At 33.4% G+C, this 21,542-nt stretch overlaps 3 protein-coding genes across 4 annotated transcripts; all 3 read left to right on the forward strand.

The window, feature by feature from the left end:
* Positions 1 to 2,280: 2,280 nt before the first annotated feature.
* On the forward strand, positions 2,281 to 5,771 carry LOC123201545 (cytochrome P450 CYP72A219-like). The gene is made up of 5 exons (XM_044617139.1): positions 2,281 to 2,865; positions 3,979 to 4,199; positions 4,284 to 4,528; positions 4,725 to 5,115; positions 5,185 to 5,771. The coding sequence occupies exons 1-5, from the start codon at positions 2,586 to 2,588 to the stop codon at positions 5,611 to 5,613; spliced, it is 1,566 nt and encodes a 521-aa protein (XP_044473074.1). The 5' UTR covers positions 2,281 to 2,585; the 3' UTR covers positions 5,614 to 5,771.
* A 151-nt stretch (positions 5,772 to 5,922) lies between these two features.
* On the forward strand, positions 5,923 to 19,893 carry LOC123202203 (60S ribosomal protein L18a-2-like). 2 transcript variants are annotated; one of them, XM_044618106.1, is made up of 5 exons: positions 5,923 to 6,936; positions 7,042 to 7,157; positions 7,619 to 7,682; positions 8,747 to 8,756; positions 19,569 to 19,893. In XM_044618106.1, the coding sequence occupies exons 1-5, from the start codon at positions 6,934 to 6,936 to the stop codon at positions 19,838 to 19,840; spliced, it is 465 nt and encodes a 154-aa protein (XP_044474041.1). In that variant the 5' UTR covers positions 5,923 to 6,933; the 3' UTR covers positions 19,841 to 19,893. The 2 variants fall into 2 exon arrangements, with proteins under 2 accessions (XP_044474041.1, XP_044473994.1); XM_044618059.1 differs by lacking the exon at positions 19,569 to 19,893 and having other exon boundaries at positions 6,462 to 6,936; positions 8,747 to 9,270.
* On the forward strand, positions 12,557 to 15,785 carry LOC123201631 (cytochrome P450 CYP72A219-like). The gene is made up of 5 exons (XM_044617247.1): positions 12,557 to 12,893; positions 13,983 to 14,203; positions 14,288 to 14,532; positions 14,776 to 15,166; positions 15,236 to 15,785. Exons 1-5 carry the CDS (start codon positions 12,614 to 12,616, stop codon positions 15,662 to 15,664), a joined length of 1,566 nt encoding a protein of 521 aa, XP_044473182.1. The 5' UTR covers positions 12,557 to 12,613; the 3' UTR covers positions 15,665 to 15,785.
* Positions 19,894 to 21,542: the final 1,649 nt, after the last annotated feature.

Genomic DNA, 21,542 nt, shown 5'->3' on the forward strand with positions numbered 1-21,542 from the left:
TGTTCTTATAAATCAAAAGTTTGATTTTGAAATGTGAAGGGATTTAAATTCATATTCTCTTATACATGAATTTTATTTTTGGTCATGTAAGCTACTTTTTGAGAGCTTTCAAAAGAGGGGTGTGATATAAATACTTCTCCGGAGGTCATCCATTTTAGTATTGCATTTGTTCAAACACGTTTAACTTTGGATTTATGATGAGATTCAGTGCATTAATATTGGTATGGTCACATCCTACCATGTTGAACTTGATGTGTTTTTTTGGATACAAAGGCCCCAAAGCCTTCGAGCATGAGAGATGATTAGTAAATTCAACAGTAGCATTGTAGTAGTGGCGGGGTGAATAGATAAGGTGGCCGGAGAAACATCAGATGCAGGATAAGCTGTGTTGAATAGCATGTGTAGCTAAACAATTGGAATTCAAGATGAGTAATATTATATGTATAAACAAATCGTATAATTTTTTGTATACAATTTGATATAATAACATTTTATTGAATAATTTTAAAGTAAGAGAAAAAACAAATAACTATATTATTTTCACAAACTATGTATGGATTTATTTGAATGCATAGTTTTACTTATTCTAGAAACCAGAAAGCTCACACAAAGTAGGCTATTATTTTCCACGCAAACCATAAGTTTTCACACTATAAAGAAAGCTCAACCACAGAAACTTTACTCTCCAGGTGCAGGCAGACTGTAATGGATTCCTACAAAGACGAAAAATAGGTTATTCTCATTTGAGATGATTAAATTGAGAATAATTATATATAGCAAAATTGTCAAAAAGATGTTTCCCCTTTTGTGATTTTCTAGTATCCTCTTTCTCCTAAGGGGTTTGTTCTTGGGGTAGAAGTTTGGTTTTGGCCTTATTTTCTTATTTTTTGTGATGTATAGGTTTTATTTTTCGCTAGTTTGATATCTTTTTGGACTGTAACAAGTTAAGCTTAACTTGTTTCTCTACCTTAGTTAATTTTTTTTGTTTGGATAATTGAAAACTTCACCCGAATAAATTCGACAAATGAACTTAAGACACGAATATAATAGAAATTTAAATCTAAAATTTTTATTTTGGAAGTTATAATATTATTAGTTTTATTAATTATTAGAGTCAGGTTAACTAATTTTTGTTGATATTTATGCTTATTTACCAGAAAAAAAAACATCTAAGTCCATCAAAATTAGCATGTATAATCCTTGGACAATTGGATGTCGTTACCAGGATTCTATTACATCTTTGAACTCAAGACACCATAGAATGAGGCAGACGCAAGAGAGAACCCAGAAGGGGGCAGTTGGCAGAACAGAATTAAAAAGACAAGACAATACAAATCGTCAAACTTCCAATTTTTCACGTGAAAAAGAAGCTATGATCTCATTGATAACGTTAGCAGATCAATTATTTCGATTGAATGGGTCATTCACATTGTCCCACCCAAGTTTGACCGTAAAACCTATTTCACCCCTTGAATTGATAAATTATATTTTTTTAATTCAAAACCTTAATCTTTAAAAGAAAACTATTATATCATTGCAAGAATATAAATATAAATTTATCATCTAAAATAAATTAAAAAATAACTTTTTGCATATCATTTTAATGTTTTAGACAATTTGATCACTTCATATATTTGAAAACCTACAATTTAGTTCCTACAATTCAAGTTTGAAAACTTTAACCCTTAAAATAGTAGCCAATTCAATCTAAAGTATACTAAAATCATCAAACATAATAATTTGAAATGTTTTAAAATATATAATTCTGTCTTATAATTTAACTTTAAAAACCTTAGCAATTACAATTGTTACTCATCTAAATCTAAATTCACTAGAATTAAATAACATAACAATTTAACTATTTTACAAGTTTGAAAACCTGTATTTCAATCCCTACCATTCCATTTTGAAAACCCTCCCACAACTGCCATGTATCCGAACTTAAATTTACCAAAATCACCACTTATGCAAACCCAAACCCACCAAACCATGACTCATCCAAACGCAAACACGTCAAAACCATCTATAAGGAGGGAGAAGTTAAAAGTCAAAAAGGAAAAAGTGATTATTGATGAAAAATTTGATATCCAAAAAGTTATTTTAATTTTTTTATAATTTTAAAGAATAAAATGTTAATACTTAATATAGGTAATCACTTGAGTTATTTATAGCAAACCTTTGTTTCTGGGTTGTGGGCTGTTTGCTCCAACAACTGCATTTATGCAAAAAAATAATAAGAGTCCTCTCGCCTCTCACCTCTCACCTCTCACCTCTCACCTCTCACCATGTTTCTAGTGTTTATATCAATAATATTATCTATTGCTTACTGAGAAGTTAACATTTTGGATGTGGAGAGCCAGACAACCCTTTTTTTTTTTAAGTATCATTAGTTGATCAGTCAATGTCATCGATCAAGAAAATGATAAGGTGGTGGTCCCTGGATTGCGCAACCTAAAAAAATTGTAAATAAAGATTTGATATTTTCATATATATGATATGAAATATTGTAACAAAGATATCCAAGTGAGATCAATAACTCTCCTTTAATTTCATTCAGTGCATAAACATATGAGCTGAGTGAACTAATGGAGATGTATGATCTGAAATCAATTGCAGTCTCCATAGTTTTGGTCACAGTAGTAACATGGGCATGGCGACTACTGAACTGGGCATGGTTTAGGCCGAAGAAGTATGAGAAATATATGAGACAGCAAGGTCTTAAAGGAAAACCTTACAGGCTTCTTTATGGAGACTTGAAAGAGAACTTCTTGATGATAAAAGAAGCTAAATCCAGACCGCTCAATCTTTCAGATGACCTTGTACCTCTTGTTCTTCCATTCATCGATAAACTGGTCAAAGATTATGGTATGTCATCAATTCCCTTCTTATCTAACTTTCCTCTCCAAGTCGCCTGAGTGAAAAGGTGTGATTGGAAAATGGTAGATATATGATGAAACTTAGCAGTTTTTATTTACTATATCTTAATTAGGTTTTTGCAACGGAAATATGTAGTGCTAGATATCTCCCCGCTGATTTTGGCTCAGCTGGGTTCAGAGGGTTTTTGTTTTTTTCTTTTTGGTTAAAAGCAATAAATCAGTTTATAACGGGAAACAATACGAGAGTCCTACTTTTTCCTAGGCAGACACCTCAAGGCGCGGAAAAAAAGCGCAATACATGTTGATGCAGCCCGCAATTTTGTGAGTCATTTTAGAGCTCACAAACTGAATGTTCCTTGTTTGGGTCTGTGGATACGATTCGTGTGTTGATTCTGTACAACATGAGAAAAATAAAAAATCATGTAATATGATGGGTTAGTCAGCTAAAGGCCCACGAAGACACAATCTAAAGGTCTTCGTTTGTATCTCAGACCTTGCTATTCCAATGAGCCGGCATGACACAATCACAAACTAGCTAGGCAGCTTGTGTTGGGGGCCTGTGGATAAGGCCTATGGGTTAATCTGACACAATCCAAGGAAAAAATAAAAATTATTTAATATGATAGATTGATTTAGTAAAGACTCACAGAGGCACTATAGGCCTAAGTCATACCTTAGACCCTTGCCATTCCAGTGGCTGGCATGTCCGGGAGCTTGGCAAACCACACCAAATATGGCTCAGCGCAGCCATAGATGTCTCTATTCTTAGCTATCCCCCTCAAGCTACATGAATGACATCTCAACACATCCTCAATATAGGTTGGCATGCGGGTAAAAGTCTCTCACAAAGCAACAACCTTTTGTTACATTTTATCCTTAATATGGGTTGCCTTGCTGCCAATTTGACAGGCCTAAGTGAATGTGTCTGCAGTGGAGGAATAGAATTACCCCATATTTGTGGTGTCGAGGTATTGCAACTGCATTGATGCCAGGCTCTGGCGTCGAGCTTGGCATTGGTGTAGACAGGATTTTTTACAAGTTTAATTTGAACAATGATGATCCATCTAAGACTAATCATTTCTGAAAATTTGTCAAAATGCAGGCGACAATTCTTTTATGTGGTTTGGCACAGTACCCCGGGTGATTATTACGAACCCTAATCAAGTAAAGGAGATACTTACCAGGATAAACGATTTTCAGAAATCTAAGGCCAGAAATCCACTTGTTAAAAAAATAGCAACTGGACTTCTAGAATACGAGGGTGAGAAGTGGACTAAACATAGAAGGATTATCAACCCAGCATTCCATCAGGAGAAATTGAAGGTCAGTTTATAAGTATTCATACAAAAAATTGTGCGTGCATAATTAATGATGCTAACAATTTTACTTGAACAATATTTGCTACAGCTTATGCTACCTGCATTCTACAAAGTTTGTAGTGAGTTGATTATCAAATGGGAGAAGTTGGTAAATGTAGCAGGATCACGTGAAATTGACGTATGGCCAGAACTTCAAAAATTGACAGGTGATGTGATTTCTCAAACAGCATTTGGAAGCAACTATGAAGAAGGAAAGAGAATATTTCAACTCCAAACGGAACTAATTGATCTTGGAATGCAAGCTGCACATACATTTTACATCCCAGGATTGAGGTATACATATCCGATGTCAAAATTGGGAAAGTTTTATGATATTGTGTTGTGTTGGATACTCGGTACTTAACTTTGGATCATCATGTGATTGTAACTAGGGATTGGTGTCATGGCATTGCAAGTTTCCGAGTGTTACATGTTACCACTGATTTCATAATTGTTATTTAACTTATATTGTTTTTCTACATATATGTAGGTTTTTACCTACTAAGAGGAATAAGAGAATTAAGGAAATTGACAATGAAGTGCGAGCTTTACTCATGGATATCATTAAGAATAGAGAGAAAGCAATGAAAGCAGGTGAAGTTGCAACAAATGATGACTTATTAGGCATACTTATGGAATCCAATTTTAGAGAAATCAAAGAATATGGAAACAACAAAAATGTTGGGATGACTATTAATGAGGTGATTGAAGAGTGCAAGCTATTTTACTTGGCCGGGCAAGAGACTACCGCAGTTCTCCTTGTTTGGACTTTGATTTTATTGAGTGAACACCAAGATTGGCAAGCTCGTGCAAGAGAAGAAGTGCTTCAAGTCTTTGGAGATCAAAAGCCTAACAGTGATGGGTTGAATCACTTAAAAGTGGTAAATGTTGCATAATCTTATTAATACAAACTGATATAACAATTTGTGATTGAATAATTTTCAATGCAGATATCGATGATATTATACGAGGTGCTGAGGTTATATCCACCAGTTGTGGTTATTCCTCGAGCTGTTTACAAAGACATCAAATTGGGAAATTTATTGTTACCTGCTGGAGTAGAGATCTTTTTGCCGATTGTCCTGGTTCATCATGATAAGGGACTGTGGGGTGAGGATGCAAAGGAGTTTAAACCAGAGAGATTTTCGGAAGGAATTTCGAAGGCAACAAAGAATCAAGCTTCATTTTTCCCTTTTGGATGGGGTCCTCGGATTTGCATTGGACAAAACTTCTCTCTGATAGAGGCAAAAATAGCTTTGGCAATGATTCTACAGAAGTTTACATGGGAGTTATCTCCCTCTTATGTTCATTCTCCTCACAGAACTATTACTATTCGGCCAGAGTACGGTGCCCATTTGATTCTCAAGAAAGTTCCATGAAAACTTTCAGTTGTTGTTAAATAAGATTGGTGTCAAAGACTGAACATTAATTAGCTTGCATGGGTTTTATTGACTGTGTATGTAATAAATTTTGTATTTGTTATTGTTTTCTTTTTGTTTATAGGTAAATGTTAAATGTGTTTAAAATGCTATCTTCATATAAACTTGTTGAATGCACCTTAAACCTGAAAACTTGAAATATTTTTTGTTCTGCTTTGATATTTGTTTGAACTATGCCTTAGAAGCTGCTGCAGTGTTGTAGCAGTGCTAAACAACTTCAGTTGGCATGCCAAGCAAGTAGTGATGTGTCAGGCTGTGTTTGTAGCCCTTTGAACGTGTTAAACGTGCAAGAAAGAGTCAAGGAAAATTGTTGTCCTTTAGGATTAGTGGTAGCATTTTCTGATTTAGTTGCTATTTTCCTGTTTATGGACCATGTTCTCCATTTATTTCATTTTTTAGTTGTTTTGTTCATGTATTTAAGTGACTTTGATAAATGAAATCTGTGGACATTTTTTCAGTTTATTGCATGTGTATTGCACTTGTTTTTGTTTAAAAAAAGTCTACAAATGGTATCAAAGCCCATTTCTTAAGGGATCTGTAATCTGAGAGTGAGCGAGTTGAATGGTTCAAATTAAACACTTTTTCTTCCCAACTCTTATTTCACGTGCAAAGTTATAATGAGCTCAAACAACTTTTCTCCTATTCCACCTCCTGTGTTCACTGGTGAAAACTGCCGATCGTGGGCTGTCAAAATGACAACATATTTGCAAGCATGGGATCTTTGGAAAGCAGTGGGAGAAGAGCTAGTTGTTCCACAACTGGTAGATGATCCCACAATGTAGGAAATTAGGAATCAGAAGGAGAAAAGGTCTAGGCTTTTTAAGGCCAAGACATGCCTATATTCAGTAGTATCAGAAACATTGTTTACCCGAATTATGAACCTGGAAACAACTTTCCAAATTTGGAAGTATCTCAAGGATGAGTTTCAGAGCAATGCAATAACAAAGAGCATGAGGGTCCTGAATCTAAGGAGAGACTTTGAATTGCAGAGGATGAAGGACTCCGAGACTGCAAAGGAGTACGCAGATAGATTGCTGGAAATTGTCAACAAACGCAGACTTATTGGTGAAGATATGCCAGACAGTGGGGTGGTCGAAAAACTGTTGGTGACTTTTCCAAAAAGTTTTGAAGCTAAGATCTCTGCATTAGAGGAAATTAAAAACCTCACAGAGATCACATTGGCTGAGCTTCTTAATGCATAAGAAGCTCATGAGCAAATAAAGAATATTAGAGAGGAAGTCACTCTTCTACAGAATCAAAATGGTTAGTTTCAGTGTAACTTAGCTTTTTCTTTATCTATCTTTTCTCTCTACACGTTTGGATTGCTGAAAATTTGATGTTTTGATATGGGTTTCTTCGGATTTGCAGTTTCACCAGTACCAGGTGGTGGGAAGAGCTTTGCCCACAGAAAGTGATGAGCATCCCAGGATCTACAGAATGAAGCTCTGGGCTACCACTGAAGTTCGTGGCAAATCCAAGTTTTGGTCTGTTATATGTTGCTACATTGTTACTTGGATTTATTATTTACTTGCGTTTGGAATATAAGATACATCATTTTATTAGTAATCTTGGATGTGTTGTGCTTGGTTGTTATATCGGGTGTTTTAAAATGGTAATGAATTGTAGTTGTGAAGAATGGCTGTGTTAAGTTTTCTCGTTTATCTTATGATGTATAACTGTCATTTGATTGAGTTTTAGGATTGCTTATAAGGAGTGGCCTCGTCTCCACATAAATGTCTAAAGTTTAATTGTATGACATGGCATAGGCATGCATTACGCACACAGTTATGATTCATTAGGCGGACAATGGTGTCCATGATAGCATTCTAATTAGATATTAGTCTGTGAGAATTAGTTGCAGGGTTATTGTATATTGCTAGTTATTCGACAAGAAAATTATTTAGCTGATTGAAAGTTTTCTGATATTAAAGGTGGCTCTTTTTAGGTATTTCTTGAGGAAGCTGAAGAAAGTTAAGAAGAGCAACGGGCAAATGTTAGCAATTAATGAGGTATGTACAAATTTTATATTGAATTGAAATATTTTTTGTTTAGCCTTGATATTGTCTAGTGCGTTGTAGCATTATACACAGCTCCTGATTAGCAAATATGTGCTTGTCACTCTGGAATAGCTAGCTCCGTTAAAGATTTGTAGAAAAACTTCTTTGTATATCAATGGCCACCTTCTAAACATGTGATATATACTACTAGGGAATTATTTATTATGGAGAGGACTTGAAATTTTGACCATGGTGACATTGTCATAAGTTTTGTTGTCTTGATTTAATGCAAACAAGACTGGCTGTATATACAGGGATTTTTCGAGTTTATTGCTGGTTTTTTTAATTCCAGGTTTCGGGTTCTGTGGTCAACACTGTTGGTTTTAACCAAGAGCTCATTGGTCTTTGAATTTGTTTTATTTATCTTTGACTTTGGCTTGCACTCTGCTAGAATTTCTTTTAAATGCCTTGTTGTTTCAAAGACTTTAATTATTTGTGTTTTACCACATAAAACAGAGTTGTAAGATTACGTATTCTTATAAATTGAATTAGATGGTATGAATTTTGAGAAAGAAGTTCTGGTAGGAGGACCAATATGCATGGGTAGTAGCATTTTCATATCATTTGAAATTATTGCTGGAACTAGGTTTTTTTTTTTTTCTAAAATGGTGGCTGTTGGAAGCATTTTCTTCACTTTTATAATTAGCAACAACAGATAGATGACCATTCTTTTTTGTACATTTTCTAGAATTTTCATGGCTTTTCTGATTGCCATTGTTAATTGGAATTGAATATCCTTCGCATATATATTTGTTTGGCCTTCAAATCATGATTACTGATTTATGTACCCTATTTCGCTTCCAGAAATTATATGAATGACTGTCTGATATGTCAACATGTTATTTGGAAGACAATAATATTATTTAATCCTGTAAGGATGTGCACACTGTAGCCTATTCTTAAAGGAGTAAATGCGAATTTCCTAAACTTCTGCCTTTTTTTCTTTTAATGTGTTGAATGTGGAATACTTTCTGTTATGAAAATATTTTACTAACAATTTCCTCTACTTACTGCAGATCTTTGAGAGGAATCCTTCCAAAGTTAAGAACTATGGTATCTGGTTGCGATATCAGAGCAGAACTGGGTATCACAATATGTACAAGGAATACAGAGACACCACTCTTAACGGTGCAGTAGAACAAATGTACACTGAGATGGCTTCTCGTCACAGAGCGAGGCATCCATGCATTCAGATAATCAAGACAGCCACCATACCTGCCAAGCTTTGCAAGAGGGAAAGCACCAAGCAGTTCCACAACTCCAAAATCAAGTTCCCTCTGGTTTTCAAGAAAGTTAGGCCACCTACAAGGAAGCTCAAGACTACATACAAGGCAACAAGGCCCAACTTGTTCATGTAACTCCCCTGTGTTTCTCACTTCCTCATATTGTGTGTTTGGGGCTATATGGTATGGATTAATGCACCTGTATTCGCTTTTTTGTCATATCAGTTCTATTTAGATGTGTGACTTGTGAAGATGGTTATGAACCTTCTTTGGAAAAAATTAAATTGTTCTTATGAAGGTATTTAGCTTTGACATGATTCTGGCTGTGGAAAAGTTTTACAATTTCTTCACTCTTTTTTTGTTCTCTCTCTCTCTCTCTCTCTTTTTTAATTTTTTTAATGAAATGACAAAGTTTAGCATTTTAAGCCTTGTTTCTGGGCCGAAAAAGGAAGAATTGGCATGCTTTAGTAATGTGTTTGTGTGAGCGCGCGCATATATTACTTTGAATTCATGTCAAAATACTTAGGATATTTAGATTAGAATATAGAAATATAAATACCTATAATTGGAGTATTGTTATAAGATGTAATTCAAGTATTATGTTATATAGGATTGGGATGGCAGTCTCACATAAGCTGAACCATTAATTTGAATTTTTTGTTTTGTAATAGAGTAACCTCATCCAAGTTTGAGCATTCTTTCATGATTGAATTAGTTATACCAAAGAGGTAAAACATCTTGTATTTACTAATTGTTCCTATAAGTCGAAATTTTGATTTTAAAATGCTAAGAGACTTAAACTTACATTTTTTTATACATGAATTCTTTATTTTTTTAATCACTCAAATTACTTTTTGTGAGGTTTCAAAAGAGAGGTGTGATATGAGTACTTCTTAGGAGGTCATCCATCTTAGTATTGCTCTTGTTCAAACATATTCAACTTTGGATTTATGATGAGATTCAATGCATTAGTAGTAGTATAGTCACACCCCATTGCGTTGAACTTGATGTGTTTTCATGGATCCATTGGCCGAAAGACTTTGAGCATGAGAGATGGTTAGTAAATTCAACAGTAGCATTGTTGTAGTGGAGGGGTGAATAGCTAAGGTGGCCATTCGAAACATCAAATTCATGATAAGCAGTGTTGAGTAGCATGTGTTGCTAAACAATTGGAATTCAAGAAGAACAACCCTATATATATACAAATAAATTATATAATTTTTTATATATAATTTAATAATTTTAAAATAAGAAAAAAAATAAATAATCATATTATTTTCACAAACTATCACTTCAAATTGTAGGAACTTATTTTTAGTTTTTCTTATTCTGAAAACCAGAAAGCTCACCCAAAGTAACCTATTATTTTTCACACAAACCATAAGTTTTCACACTAAAAGAAAGCTCAACCACAGAAACTTTACTGTCCAGGTGCAGGCAGACTATAATAGATTCCTATAAAGACAAAAAGCAGGTTATTAATTAAAATAACCAACTTTTTTTTTATCTTTTATATATATATAAATTTTATTTTTATTATACAAATATACTCAATTTTCAATTTAACTTTGCGTATAAAAAGATAAGGCTTTAAAATTTAAGATTGGTTGGATAGGTTGATCGGTTGGCCAATCATTTGATTGACCAATTTTAAAAAAAAATTTTGGTTAGTTAAATACTTGACTAGTTTGGCCAACTACCGAGTCAATTAATGTGTTTGGTCGGCTACCCAATCACCTGGTTAATCTTTTCATTGTTAAAGTTGTAAAAAAATTTCACATTTTTATTTTATTTTATCTCATATCTCAATCTTGAGTAGGTGAGTAAACGAGTTTTATGTCTTAATTGAGTGAGTTTATGTTTGATTGAATAAGTCTTGATTAGATGAATATAAAATCTAAGACTATTTTAGATATTTTATATTTTAGATTTTATATATATAAAATAAGAAAAAAATGATTATGTATATATAAAGGAGAAAAATATTTTAATTAATACCCAAAAAAAGTGTTATTCTCATTTAAGATGATTAAACTGAGAATAATTATGTATAGCAAAGTTGTCAAAAAGATGTTTTCCCTTCGTTAATTTTTTTAATTTTAGATAATTAAAAATTTTATCTATATTTTTTGAATAAATAAATTTAAAACACAAATATAATAAAAAATTAAATCTTAAAAATTTTAATATTTTATTAATTTTACTAATTATTGGTCAGGATAACTCATTGTTGTTGATATTTATTTATGCTTATTTATCGAAAAAAAAAAAAATCCAAAGTCCATCAAAATTGGCATGGATAATCCTTGGAGGGTTGGACATCATTACCAAGAGAGAACCGAGAAGGGGGTAGTTGGCAGAACAGAGCTGCGCAAGAAATTTAGTTAATAAAAAAAAGACAAGACAATACAAATAATCAAACTTGCAATTTTGCCATGAAAACGAAAGCTATGATCTCATTGATAACGTCAGCAGATCAATTGGTTCTATAGAATGAGTACTTTCATTTTTCCACCCAAGTTTGACCGTAAAACCTACTTCACCCGTTGAATTGATAAATTATATTTTTTATTCAAAACCTTAATCTTTCAGAGAAAACAATTATATCATTGTGAGAATAGAATAATAATTTTGTCATCTAAAGTAAATAAATAAATTAATTAATTTAAAGATAACTTTTGCATATCATCTTAATATTCTATACATGATAATTTAATCATTTCATATTTTTGAAAATCTATAATTTAGTTTCCGCAATTCAAGTTTGGAAACTTTAACCCCTATAATAGCGGCCATTCAATCTCAAGTACACTAAAATTATCAAACACGATAATTTGAAATGTTTTAAAATTTATAATTCAATCTCTACAATTTAAGTTTACAAACCTTAGTCACTATAATCGCTACTTATCTAAACCCAAATTCACTAGAATTAAATAACAAGGCAATTTAATCGTTTTGCAAGTTTGAAAACCTGTATTTTAATCTCTACCATTTTAGTTTGGAAACCCTCCCACAACTGTCATGTATCCAAACTTGAATCTACAAAAATCACCACTTATGCAAACTCAAGCCCAAACCTGCCAAACCACGACTCACCCAAACCCAAACTCGTCAAAACCATTGAGAAGGAGGGAGAAGTTAAAAGTGAAAAAGGAAAAAGAGATTATTGATGAAAAATTTGATATCCAAAAAGTTATTTTAATTTTTTTAATTGTGTGCTACTATAATTTTAAAAAAATAAAATAGTTAATAATTAATATAGGTAAATCACTTGATTTATTTATAAACAAACCTTTGGTTCTGGGTAACAAAGGTTGTGGGCTGTTTGCTCCAGCAACTGCATTTATGCAACAAAATAATAATAAAGAGTCCTCTCACCTCTCAGCATGTTTCTACACATGTTTATATCAATAATATTATCTATTGCTTACTGAGAAGTTAACATTTTAAATGTGGAGAGCCAGAAAACGTTTTTATTTTTCCAATTATCATTAGTTGATCAGTAAACGTCATCGATCAGGAAAATAAAAAAATTGTAAATAAAGATTTGATATTTTCGTATATATATATGAAATATTGTAACAAGGATATCCAAGTGAGATCAATAACTCTCCCTTAATTTCATTCAGTGCATAAACATATGAGTTGAATGAACTAATGGAGATGTATGATCTGAAATCAATTGCAGTCTCCATAGTTTTGGTTACAGTAGTAACATGGGCATGGCGACTACTGAACTGGGTATGGTTTAGGCCGAAGAAGTATGAGAAATATATGAGACAGCAAGGTCTTAAAGGAAAACCTTACAGGTTTCTTTATGGAGACTTGAAAGAGGAATTCTTGATGATAAAAGAAGCCAAATCCAGACCGCTCAATCTGTCAGATGACCTTGTACCTCTTGTTCTTCCATTCATCGATAAACTGGTCAAAGATTATGGTATGTCATCAATTCCCTTCTTATTTAACTTTCCTTTCCAAGTCGCCTGAGTGAAAAGGTGTGATTGGAAAATGATAGATATATGATAAAACTTAGTAGTTTTTATTTACTATATCTTAATTAGGTTTTTGCAATGGAAATATGTAGTGCTAGATATCTCCCCGTTGATTTTGACTCAGCTGCGTTAAGAGGGTTTTTGTTTTTTTATTTTTGGTTAAAAGCAATAAATCGGTTTATAACAGGAAACAATACGAGAGTCCTACTTTTTCCTAGGCAGACACCTCAAGGCGCGGAATAAAAGCGCAATACCTGTTGATGCAGCCCGCAATTTTTTGAGTGATTTTAGAGCTCACAAACTGAATGTTCCATGTTTGGGGCTGTGGATAAGATTCGTGTGTTGATTCGATACGATATGAGAAATATAAAAAATCCTGTAATATGATGGGTTGGTCAGCTAAAGGCTCATGAAGAGATGATCTAAGGGTTTTAATTCGCATCTCAGACTTTGCCATTCCAATGAGCCTGCATGACACGAACACAAACTAGCTAGGCAGCTTGTGTTGGGAGTCTGTGGATAAGACCCATGGGCCAATCCGACACAACTCAAAGAAAAATAAAAAATCATTTATTATGACAGATTGGTCCAATAAAGGCTCACAGAGGCACCATGGGCCTAAGTCATACCTCAGACCCTTGCTATTCCAGTGGCTGGCATGTCTGGGAGCTCGACAAACCACAACAAATATGGCTCAGCGCAGCCATAGATGTGTCTATTCTTAGCTATCCCCCTAAAGCTACATGAATGACATCTCAACACATCCTCAGTATAGGTTGGCATGAGGGTAAAAGTCTCTCACGAAGCAACAAACTTCTGTTACATTTAATCCTTTTGACAGGCCTGAGAGCATGTGTCTGCAGTGGAGGAATACCATTACCCCATATTTGTGGTGTCGAGGCATTGCAACTACAAGGATGTCAGGCTCTGGCATTAGGCTTGGCATTGGTGTAGACAGGATTTTTTACATGTTTAATTTGAACAATAATGATCCATCTAAGACTAATCATTTTTGAAAATTTGTCAAAATGCAGGCGACAATTCTTTTATGTGGTTTGGCACAGTACCCCGGGTAATTATCACGAACCCTAATCAAGTAAAGGAGATACTTACGAAGATAAACGATTTTCAGATATCCAAGGGCAGAAATCCACTTGTTAAGAAAATAGTAACTGGACTTCTAGAATACGAGGGTGAGAAATGGACTAAACATAGAAGGATTATCAATCCAGCATTCCATCAGGAGAAATTGAAGGTCAGTTTATAAGTATTCATACAAAAAATTGTGCGTGCATAATTAATGATGCTAACAATTTTACTTGAACAATATTTGCTACAGCTTATGCTACCTTCATTCTACAAAGTTTGTAGTGAGCTGGTTATCAAATGGGAGAAGTTGGTAAATGTAGCAGGATCGTGTGAAATTGATGTATGGCCAGAACTTCAAAAATTGACAGGTGATGTGATTTCTCAAACAGCATTTGGAAGCAACTATGAAGAGGGAAGGAGAATATTTCAACTCCAAGCGGAACTGGTTGATCTTGCAATGCAAGCTGCACATACATTTTACATCCCAGGATTGAGGTATACATATCCGATGTCAAAATTGGGAAAGTTTTATGATACTGTGATGTGTTGGATACTCGGTACTTAACTTTGGATAGAGCTAACAATGCTATACAAATACACAATTAGCTATATAGATGTATCATTATATGATTGTAACTAGGGACTGGTGTCATGGCATTGCAAGTTTCCGAGTGTTACATGTTACCACTGATTTCATAATTGTTATTTAACTTATATTGTTTTTCTACATATATGTAGGTTTTTACCTACTAAGAGGAATAAGAGAATTAAGGAAATTGACAATGAAGTGCGAGCTTTACTCATGGATATCATTGAGAATAGAGAGAAAGCAATGAAAGCAGGTGAAGCTGCAACAAATGATGACTTATTAGGCATACTTATGGAATCCAATTTTAAAGAAATCAAAGAACATGGAAACAACAAAAATGTTGGGATGACTATTAATGAGGTGATTGAAGAGTGCAAGCTATTTTACTTAGCCGGGCAAGAGACTACCGCAGTTCTTCTTGTTTGGACTTTGACTTTATTGAGTGAACACCTAGATTGGCAAGCTCGTGCAAGAGAAGAAGTGCTTCAAGTCTTTGGAGATCAGAAGCCTGACAGTGATGGGTTGAATCACTTAAAAGTGGTAAATGTTGCACAATCTTATTAATACAAACTGATATAACAATTTGTGATTGAATATTTTTCAATGCAGATATCGATGATATTGTACGAGGTGTTGAGGTTATATCCACCAGTTGTGGTTCTTCCTCGAGCTGTTTACAAAGACATCAAACTGGGAAATTTATTGTTACCTGCTGGAGTAGAGATCTTCTTGCCGATTGTCCTGGTTCATCATGATAAGGGACTGTGGGGTGAGGATGCAAAGGAGTTTAAACCAGAGAGATTTTCAGAAGGAATTTCGAAGGCAACAAAGCATCAAGCTTCATTTTTCCCTTTTGGATGGGGTTCTCGAATTTGCATTGGACAAAACTTCTCTATTACAGAGGCAAAAATAGCTTTGGCAATGATTCTACAGATGTTTACATGGGAGTTATCTCCCTCTTATGTTCATTGTCCTCACAGAACTATTACTATTCGGCCAGAGTACGGTGCCCACTTGATTCTCAAGAAAGTTCCATGAAGACTTTCAATTGTTATTAAATAAGATTGGTGTCAAAGACCGAACATTCATTAGCTTGCATGGGTTTTATTGATTGCGTATGTAATAAATTTTGTATTTGTTATTGTTTTCTTTTTGTTTATAGGTAAATGTTAAATGTGTTTAAAATGCTATCTTCATATAAACTGGTTGAATGCACCTTAAACCTAAAAACTTGAAATAGTTTTTGTTTTGCTTTGATATTTGTTCGAATTATGCCTTAGAACAAAAAAGTTGTAGTGTTGCAGCAGTGCTAAACAACTTCAGTTGGCATGCCAAGCGAACAGTAACGTGTCAGGTTGAGTGTGCAACCCTTTGAACGTGTTAAACGTGCAAGAAAAAGTCAAGGAATATTGTTATCCTTTAGGATTAGTGGTAGCATTTTCTGAATTAGTTGCTATTTTCTTGTTTATAGACCATGTTCTCCATTTATTTTGTTTTTTAGTTGTTTTGTTCATGTATTTAAGTGAGTTTGATAAATGAAATCTGTGGACATTTTTTCAGTTTATTGCATATGTATTGCACTTGTTTTTGTTTTAAAAAAATCTAGAAATGGTATCAAAGCCCATTTCTTAAAGGATTTGTAATCTGAGAGTGAGTAAATTGAGTGGTTCAAATTAAACATTTTGTCTTCCCAACTCTTATTTCAGGTGCAAAGGTATAATGAGCTCGAACAACTTTACTCCTATTCCACCTCTTGTGTTCAGTAGTGAAAACTACCAGTCATGGGCTGTCAAAATGACGACATATTTGCAAGCATGGGATCTTTGGGAAGCAGTGGGAGAAGAGCTAGTTGTTCCACAACTGGTATATGATCACATAGTGTAGAAAATTAGGAATCACAAGGAGAAAAGTTCTCAACTTTTTAAGGCCAAGCCATGCCTATATTCAGCATTATCAAAAACACTGTTTATCAGAATTATGAACTTGGAAACAACTTTCCACATTTGGAAGTATCTCAAGGATGAGTTTCAGGGCAATGCAAGAACAAAAAGCATGAGGGTCTTGAATCTAAAGAGAGACTTTAAATTGCAGAGGATGCCTTAGAAGCTACTACAGAAAAGCTACAGTGTTACAACAGTACTAAACAACTTTAGTTGGCATGCCAAGCAAGTAGTGATGATGTTTTAGGCTGAGTGTGTAGCCCTTTGAACGTGTTAAACGTGCAAAAAAGAATCAAGGAATATTGCTATCCTTTAGGATTAGTGGTAACATTTTTTGAATTAGTTTTCTGATTTAGTCGCTATTTTCCTGTTTATGGACTATGTTCTCCATTTAGTTCGTTTTTTAGTTGTTTTGTTCATGTATTTAAGTTACTTTGATAAATGAAATCTGCGGTCATTTTTTCAGTTTATTGCATGTGTATTACACTTGTTTTTGTTTTAAAAAAATCTACAATATTGTATAGTGCTTTGTAGTATTGCACACAGCTCCTAATTAGCAAATATGTGCTTGTCACTCTCAAATAGCTCCTTTAAAGTTTCGCAGAAAAATCTCTATGTATATCTGTAACATCGCCCAATAGATTGGCTCATTATTAAGATATTGTCCATTTTAGACACATGATAACGTCGTTAATTGTTATTATTTTAATTTCTAATTTCCTTATGTTTTGTAAAAATTTAATTCAATTTAATAGAATTATTTATCTTTTTGTATTTACGAAACTTTGAACATTTTTTGGAGTAAGCTGGGCCAAGAAGATTAAAAATTGGAGCAGACCTATTAATCTACAAAATCTGTGATGCTGACTAGGCATAGGCACGTGAATGATGAAAGCAGATTTCGAAAATTAAATTTAGATGTCCACTGAGATCTTCCACAAAAGTCAAGATTTGCTTCCTAAAAAGGGATAATTATTAGCTAGAAAAGGGCATTAATTGAGATAGATAAGGAAAAATATTTTTGAAGGAAGGATATACATTAAAATATATATATTTTCCTTTCTTTTTGGGAAGATATGTATTACTTTTGCTTGGTTGGATTAGGAGATTAGTATTACCTTTTATTTCCAAATTTTAGTAGGGAGAAAAAATATATATTTTTATTTTTAGTTTGCTGGAATCCATCATTGTAAATGGAGAATTAGAAAGCTAAATATGGTTTACAGTGGCTGAATATTTTCTCTTGGTTAAAGGGATCTGAAACCATAGAACTACAAGAATTGTGAGATTAAATTTTGTTTTTTAATGCATGTTTTAATTATTCAAGTATTGATTATCTTTCTGAATTATTTTTCATGATTATGTTGATTGATTGCTAAAGCGTATGATTAGTTTATCAATTAATATAATCTACTGCTAGTTTAGGTATTGAATCTGTAATTGTTCAATCCATCTAATGAAGTGGCAACTGAGATTTATCGTTTGTTGCGCTAGAAACTATAAATTCTAAGAAAATAATCAACTGGATTACATGCAACGTCGTATGCTTGTGTTGTCTTGTTTCGTTGGTCTTTCAAATTCTTAATGCTATTGGTTAATTAAATTCGAGATCGTATCCGAATTACTAATTAATAAGGGTTAATTAGAATACATGTTTTTGGTTAACTAATCATAAGAAAGAACAGGTAATTAATATCGCAACAAATATTTGAATAATTAATTTTATATTTTTGGTTGTCAATGATCAATTGTAGTTCTAATGGTGGATGTGATTGTAAACCAAACTTTGTTAAATTGATTAATTCCTTTCAGATTACTTCATCAAATTTTTATTTATTTATTTTTAATTATAAATCGCATTCAATTCAAAATCCCCCTTATTTCCTTGTTTTGATTGATTTGTGACGATGTACTAATTATAACTCTTTGAGGGAATGATCCTTACTTTCCTTTACTATATTTTTGTTGTAGAAATTTAAGATTTTAATTTGGGTGTCAACGACAGCACGTACCAACACATAATCCATTATGGTTTTATTTTTACGCTTTATAACCTAAAATACATCTTGATAGTTTAAAAAGTTCTCAAATTATTTAATCAATTAATTTTTTTTTATCTCTAAATGATGTGAGATCCACAGACAAACTTAACATTTTTTTTGTGTTTTGTCGATATGAGATCTGTCTAATGCTATCACTATATCAATGACCACCTTTTAAACATGGGGTATAATACTATAGAATTATTTGTTATTGGGAGGACTTGAAATTTTGACCATGGTGACATTGTCATAACTTTTGTTCTCTTGATTTAATGCAAACAAGGCTGACTGTATATACAGGAGTTTTTACAGTTTATTGCTGGTTTTTTTAATTCCAGGTTTTGGGTTCTGTGGTCAACACCAATGGTTTTAACCAAGAGCTCATTGGTCATTGAATTTATTTTATTTATCTTTGATTTTACCTTGGATTCTGCTAGATTTTTCTAATTGCCTTATTGGTACAAGTTATCATATTAAAGGCTTTAATTTTTGTGTAGTTCCACCTAAAACAGAGTTGTAATATATTTATTCTTATGAAGTGAATTAGATAGCATGAATTTTGGGAAAGAAGTTCTGTTAGGAGGACCGATATGCATGGGCAGTAGCATTTTCATATCATTTGAAATCATCAATGCAAATAGTTTTTATTTTCTAAAATAATGGCTGTTGGAACCATTTTCCTCACTTTTATAATTAGCAACAGAAAGATGACCATTCTGTTTGGTGCATATCCTAGAATTTTCATGGCTTTTCTGATTGCCACTGTCCATTGGAATTGAATAACCTTTGCAAATCTATTTGTTTGGCCTTCAAATCACGATTAGTGATTTATGTACCCTATTTCCGCTTCCTGAAATTATATGAATGATTGTATGATATGTCAACATGTTATTTGGAAGTCTAATGTTATCTAATCCTGGAAGGATGTGCACATTGTAGCCTATCCTTAAAGGGTAAGTGTGAATCCTACCAAAGTTAAGAACTATGGTATCTGGTTGCGATATCAAAGCAGAACTGGGTATCACAATACGTACAAGCAATACCGAGACACCACTCTTAACGGTGCGGTAGAACAAATGTACACTGAGATGGCTTCTCGTCACAGAGTGAGGCATCCATGCATTCAGATCATCAAGACAGTCACCATACCTGCCAAGCTCTGCAAGAGGGAAAGCACCAAGCAGTTCCACAAACTCCAAAATCAAGTTCCCTCTGGTTTTCAAGAAAATTAGGCCATCTGCAAGGAAGCACAAGACTACATAAAAGGCAACAAGGCCCAACTTGTTCTTATAACTCCTCTGTGTTTCTCACTTCCTCATTTTGTGTGTTTGGGTCTATTTGCTATGCATTAATGCTTCTGTATTTGCAATTTTTGTCACGCTTATATCAGTTCTGTTTAGATGTGTGACTTCAGAAGATGATTTCTTATGAAGGTATTTAGCTTTGACATGATTCTGGCTGTGCAAAAGTATTACAATTTCAATCACTCTTTTGCCTTTTTTTGTGTGTGTGTGTGTGTGTTTTTATGGTGTAGGGTTAATTACTCTAATCTATACACAATGTTCATGTAATCAATCCATTACAATGACAACAAATTCTCATATATAAATATATACAAATTATAAAATACTCAAAATTAAACATTTTAGAGATTTAAATAACCTTAATATGTTTTAATTGATGCTGGATCAACTCCAAATAAGATTGATTGTCAACTGATTTTCCTTCAACCAATAACACCCAAAACAAAAAGGGACGGTGTTTTGTGAAGAGGACTTAGCCTTTTATGTAATAAGTTTATTAGTTCGTCCATTAAGAGCGCCAAATAAACTGCCGGCAGGCACAGCGAAGAATGTACAATGCGCTATCACGTGTCTGCACTGATACCAAAACCTTCTGAGCACAAGAGATGGTCAGTAAATTTGGCTGCAGCATTGTAGTAGCAGAGGGGTTTACTCTTCAGGGACCAGAAGCTGAGACAGAGGCAGACTGTAATAGATTCCTACGAAGACAGAAAAGTCAATTTTCTCATCTGAGATGATTGAATAGAGAATGAACGAATCTACGACCACCGAAAACCCACAACCGGACAGGGCAGTTGAACAACTCTCCCATCATATAATTATAAAACACGTTTAGGCAGAGCAGACACGCGTCAGTAATTTAATTAACAAGGCAAACTTTCAGGTTTTCACGCAAGAACGGAAGCCCTTTGATCGCATTGATAGCGAATCGAACTAGAAATTTAAAATTTCCCACCCTCTTATTATTAAATTTTATTACATTATCTGATAGGTTTTATATTTTAGTTGGATGAATTGGTGAGTTTTATGTTTTGATTGGATGAGTTTATGTTTTGACATGTGAATAAAAAATCTAAAACTATTTTGAATATTTTATCTTTTAGTTATATATGTATAAAAAAAAAAAGAGACAAAAAATTAGGATATTTTAATTAATATTCCCATTTGTACCATATAATATAACAACGTGACAATTTTACATATTTGGCAACCTGTAATCTCATCCCTACAATTTATGTTTGTAAACCCTATCTCCCACTACTCCCACATATCTAAACCTGAATCTACCATATCCAGCACCCACACAACACAAGCTTAAACCCACCAAACCACCACTCATCAAAACCATCAAAACCATCTATAAGAAAGAAAAACATAAAAGTGGAAAATGAAGAAGAAGTATTGATGATAAATTTAATACCCAACAATCTTTTTTTATTTTTTAAATTTGAATATATGAATAAAATTATCAATAATTAATCACTGGCAACACGTAAGTCCTCTCACCTCTCACGTCTCACCATGTTTCTACACTTGTTTATATCAATAATATTATCTATTGCTTATTGACAACGTTAATATGAACTGAGAAGTTGACATTTTAAATTTGGAGAGCCAGAAAATGTTTTTA

This window comes from Mangifera indica, chromosome 1, assembly GCF_011075055.1.
Source record: "Mangifera indica cultivar Alphonso chromosome 1, CATAS_Mindica_2.1, whole genome shotgun sequence".
In the NCBI taxonomy this organism is placed as follows: Eukaryota; Viridiplantae; Streptophyta; class Magnoliopsida; order Sapindales; family Anacardiaceae; genus Mangifera; species Mangifera indica.